The sequence below is a fragment of the Mus caroli genome, chromosome 7 (genome assembly GCF_900094665.2).
Source record: "Mus caroli chromosome 7, CAROLI_EIJ_v1.1, whole genome shotgun sequence".
Lineage (NCBI taxonomy): Eukaryota > Metazoa > Chordata > Mammalia > Rodentia > Muridae > Mus > Mus caroli.
The window spans coordinates 18,541,658-18,545,632 of NC_034576.1; the positions used below are offsets into that span (position 1 = coordinate 18,541,658).

Below are 3,975 nucleotides of genomic sequence, written 5' to 3' on the forward strand. Positions count from 1 at the left end.
ATATAGTGGTGTAAGCCTTTAGACCAGCACTTAGAAGGCAGAGACCAGATCTCTGAGTTCGAGGCCAGCCTGTGAGATTCAGACCAGCCAGGAACACTCTATCTCAAAAAACCAAAGCCTTGACAACCCAAGAAAGGATTCAAAACATTTTACCAAACACCCTTTTTGAGAAAAGTACTTAGGGATATAGTCCAGCAAATCTAGATTCAAACTGCCTGAATATAGAACATGAGGTCAGACATTCCAGGCACCTCAAGCTTATCTCCAGGGATCTCAGAGCAAAAGCCAGGCCTCCAGATGGGTACATACGTCTTCTCATAAAAGTGACATTCCCAGGTCCTTAGGGAGAAACAAATTGAAGATGGAATCCAGCCAGGGGTGGAGAACACCTTTAATCACAGCACTTGGGAGGAAGAGCCAGGAGGATCTGAGTTCCAGGCCAACCTGGTTTATACAGTAAGACCTTAGCTCAAAAGGAAAAATTATAAAGAGTTGAGAAAAGAGGTGAGGTGGTGGGAAGACATCATGGGAACACAGGCCTGAGCCTCCGGGACAGCCAGTGTGTCCATGACCTACTGAGAAACAGCCATTGAGGAAAAACACAAGCTTCCAAGTCAGATGAGGGCCCCAGGGAACAACTGCAGTGGACAGCAAGCTCTTCCGGTATTCACCCAGCCCTGAAAGGGTTTGGCCCTCAGTCCTCCAGCATTTGGCAGGCAGAGACAGTTGGGCGTTTGTTAGTTCCAGGCCAGGGGTGCGCGGTAAGACCTTGTCTCAGCACACACAGCAAAGAACTGAAAATAGGGCTCAAGTGGGTTTGTAAATGACAACAGAGCAGAGTGGTGGTGCAGCTTAGGGAGGCCCACAGCCACTAAGGAGGGAGCACTCTTACGGGACTCTGTTCCTTTTTAGAGCTTCCTTTTATAGGGTTCAAGAGAAATTTAGTTGCTAAGTGGTTGACAGAGAGCAGTTCTCTTTATTTTGATTGATGGGTTACGTATTCATTTTTTCTACGATGCTTGTCCCATCCCATAAGGTATGATTTAATTTTTTGATTTGTGTTTATGCGCATGTGTCTGTGTGTGCCATGTGTGTTCTAGTGTCATGGAGGACAGAGGAGGGCATCAGATCCCATGGAGCTGGACTGCAGGCAGTAGTGGGACATGAGATCTGGGAACTGGACTCAGGTCCCTAGCAAAAGCAGTATGTGCTCTTAACATCTGAGCCATCTCTCCAGCCCCAGTGTCTGGTTTTAACCATGCACACCCAGTTATACACCGATAGACTAAGATAGTAAATAGAGGACTATCTCTAAAATTTACTTGAGGACACAGTTTTGTAACTTTTTTCAAAGATTAATGTATGCCAGGCAGTGTCGGTACAAATTTTTAATCCCAGCACTTGGGGTAGAGGCAGGTGAGTTCAAGTTCTGTGAGTTCAAGGTCTGTCTGGTTTACAGACTGAGTACTAGGTCAGCCAGGGCTACACAGAAAAACCCTATCTCGACACCCCCCTCAAAAGATTTGTTTTTATTTTATGTGCATGAGTGCTTGGGGGTTTTATACTCTGTGGTTACCTTGTGACCCTAACCCTGCCCCACCTTCCAACCAGGGCAGCCTTTTCACACATGCCCACTTTCCAGGATCTTCTGGACACTGGTTTTTGTTTTGTTGTTGTTATTATTATTATTATTATTATTAGTGTGTGTCAGTCAAGCTTGGGGCAAATCTAGAGTGGGCTTCTTCCAGTATTATTATTATTATTATTTTTGTTTGTTTGTTTGTTTTGTTTTTTGAGACAGGGTTTCTCTGTGTAGCCCTGGCTGTCCTGGAACTCACTTTGTAGACCAGGCTGGCCTCGAACTCAATAATTCGCCTGCCTCTGCCTCCTGAGTGCTGGGATTAAAGGCGACGCCCGGCTTCTTCCAGTATTATTATTATTATTAGTGTGTGTCAGTCAAGCTCGGGGCAAATCTAGAGTGGGCTTCTTCCAGTTCTGAGGATGGAACTTCGATAAGCAGGCTTCCATGGCAGATACCCTTACCAACTACCAAACCATTGCTGACTCTGGACATTATTTAATTCGTTTGTTTTATTTTGAGATCAGGGTCCATTACTAGCCTAGGATGACCTTTTGTTTCACTCTCCAGTACTGAAATCATGGCTGCCTCAATCACCATGACCTGCCCACAGGAGGGCTCTCGTGCTGTCCAGGCCAGTCTCCAAAAGACCGCCTGGAACTTGTTCCTGAGTGTCTGCCTCAGATAAGCCTGTACCATGGAACGTGTACCTAGGGGCCTCGCATGCTAGGCCGGCACTCTACCAAGGGAGCCACATCCCAGCCGCAGACCATTTTAAAGCCATGTATTCAGGTTCCGGCAGGCTGGAGAAGTCATTATCTTAAGTTTGCGGACTGGGTGACTGTCCTGTAGCCAGGCAATTATGGCTATGGCTGTGATCCCCAAGACATGGGGGTGAGGATGGGGGGTGGGGTAGGGGAGTGTTTGCAGTGGGGTGAGGAGCGTCCCTGGCCTAAGCAAACTCCGACTCCTCTCTTCTCCCCTGCAGTGTACCACTGGCTAGAGATGCGGACCAAGATGCGCATCATGGGCTTCCATGCTGAGGCCATCAAGCCACTGAATGAGGATGCAGCGGCCGAGCTGGGTGCGAACCTGCTGGGTGAAGCCATCATCTTTGCTGCTGCGGGCAGCTGTCTGCTGCTGGAGTTCTGGCGCCAGAAGTCATCGAAACACCGTAGGGAAGTGGCGCAGGTGGCCACGGTGCTGTCGCTGCGGGAGGATGTGGAATACCTGGAGAACATGCTGGATGAGGTGCAGGTGCAGGTGCAGGCAGCATTGCCCAGGAACGCACTGGATGAGCTGCGGGCGGAGCTGCGGGCAGAGCTGCGGGCGGAGCTGTGGGCAGAGCTTCAAGATGAGCTACAGAAGTTCAGAACCCAGATCTGTAAAGATTGCTATGAGCCGGAGCTTAAGCCTGAACTCGAGTGTCCTGAGACCCCCAAGGAGTAGAGGCCGCAGGACTCTGGCCTTGGACGTGGACTGTTGTCTGGGCTTGTCACATGACTGGCCTCTCTGCATGGGCCCACCCCCAAATGGTGCCAGCTAAGGTGCCCTGGTCTCTGGGGACAGATGGGTCCTAGGCTGAGAGAGGTGTGAGTACCCCTTCCCACGGGGTCTCTTTAACCCACTGGTGGGACGTGACAGGAACCCTTCCAGCTCCCCTAACCAAAACCACCATGCTTGAATGCTGTACTTGGAAAGGAGGGCAGTGTGGTGGAGCCATCTAACAACCTTACTGGCCTATCACACTCCCCGCCTTAGGTTCTGGAGCCCCATCTCCCTCCATCTACCTCACCTTTTAGGGAAAGAGGATGGGGTCTGGCCTGCCCTGCTCAGTCACTCTGCCTCCCCCACTCCACCCCCATAACTGGCCTTTTGTAAAGGACCCACCTGCACCCTTAACACGTGGGCCAGTGCCACCACCCACCAGTTTGTTTCGTGGTAATCTCAGGGATCACCCTCCCTTCCTGCCTTTGATCTTCCAGGTAAAAAGCCATTTAAAATAAGGCAAACAGCAGCCTCACCTTCTGTCCAAATGGAACATTCCAGAAAACCAAATAACTCCCTTCCCCACTCTTTGCTAACCCACTGGGCCACGGAGGAGTGGTTTATGAGTTTTAAATGTTTTATAATTAAAGGAGCCCCAGGTTAAAGAGTGTCTCAAACCATTATTTGCTGAGTGGGCAGGCGTGTCATTCATTTCAGTTAAGAAAGAACTAGGGGGGGGGGCTGGTGAGATGGCTTGGGGCTGGTGAGATGGCTCAGTGGGTAAGAGCACCCGACTGCTCTTCCGAAGGTCAGGAGTTCAAATCCCAGCAACCACATGGTGGCTCACAACCATCCTTAACAAGATCTGACTCCCTCTTCTGGAGTGTCTGAAGACAGCTACAGTGTAC

At 50.0% G+C, this 3,975-nt stretch overlaps 1 protein-coding gene across 1 annotated transcript in view; it reads left to right on the forward strand.

The window, feature by feature from the left end:
- Positions 1-3,773, forward strand: part of LOC115029057 (optic atrophy 3 protein-like) — a 7,544-nt gene extending 3,771 nt beyond the window's left edge. Inside the window, exon 2 of the mRNA XM_029479255.1 lies at positions 2,568-3,773. Coding sequence (XP_029335115.1) covers positions 2,568-3,028 — 461 coding nt within the window. The 3' untranslated portion in view covers positions 3,029-3,773. The remainder of the gene's footprint in view (positions 1-2,567) is intronic.
- The last annotated feature ends 202 nt before the right edge of the window (positions 3,774-3,975 follow it).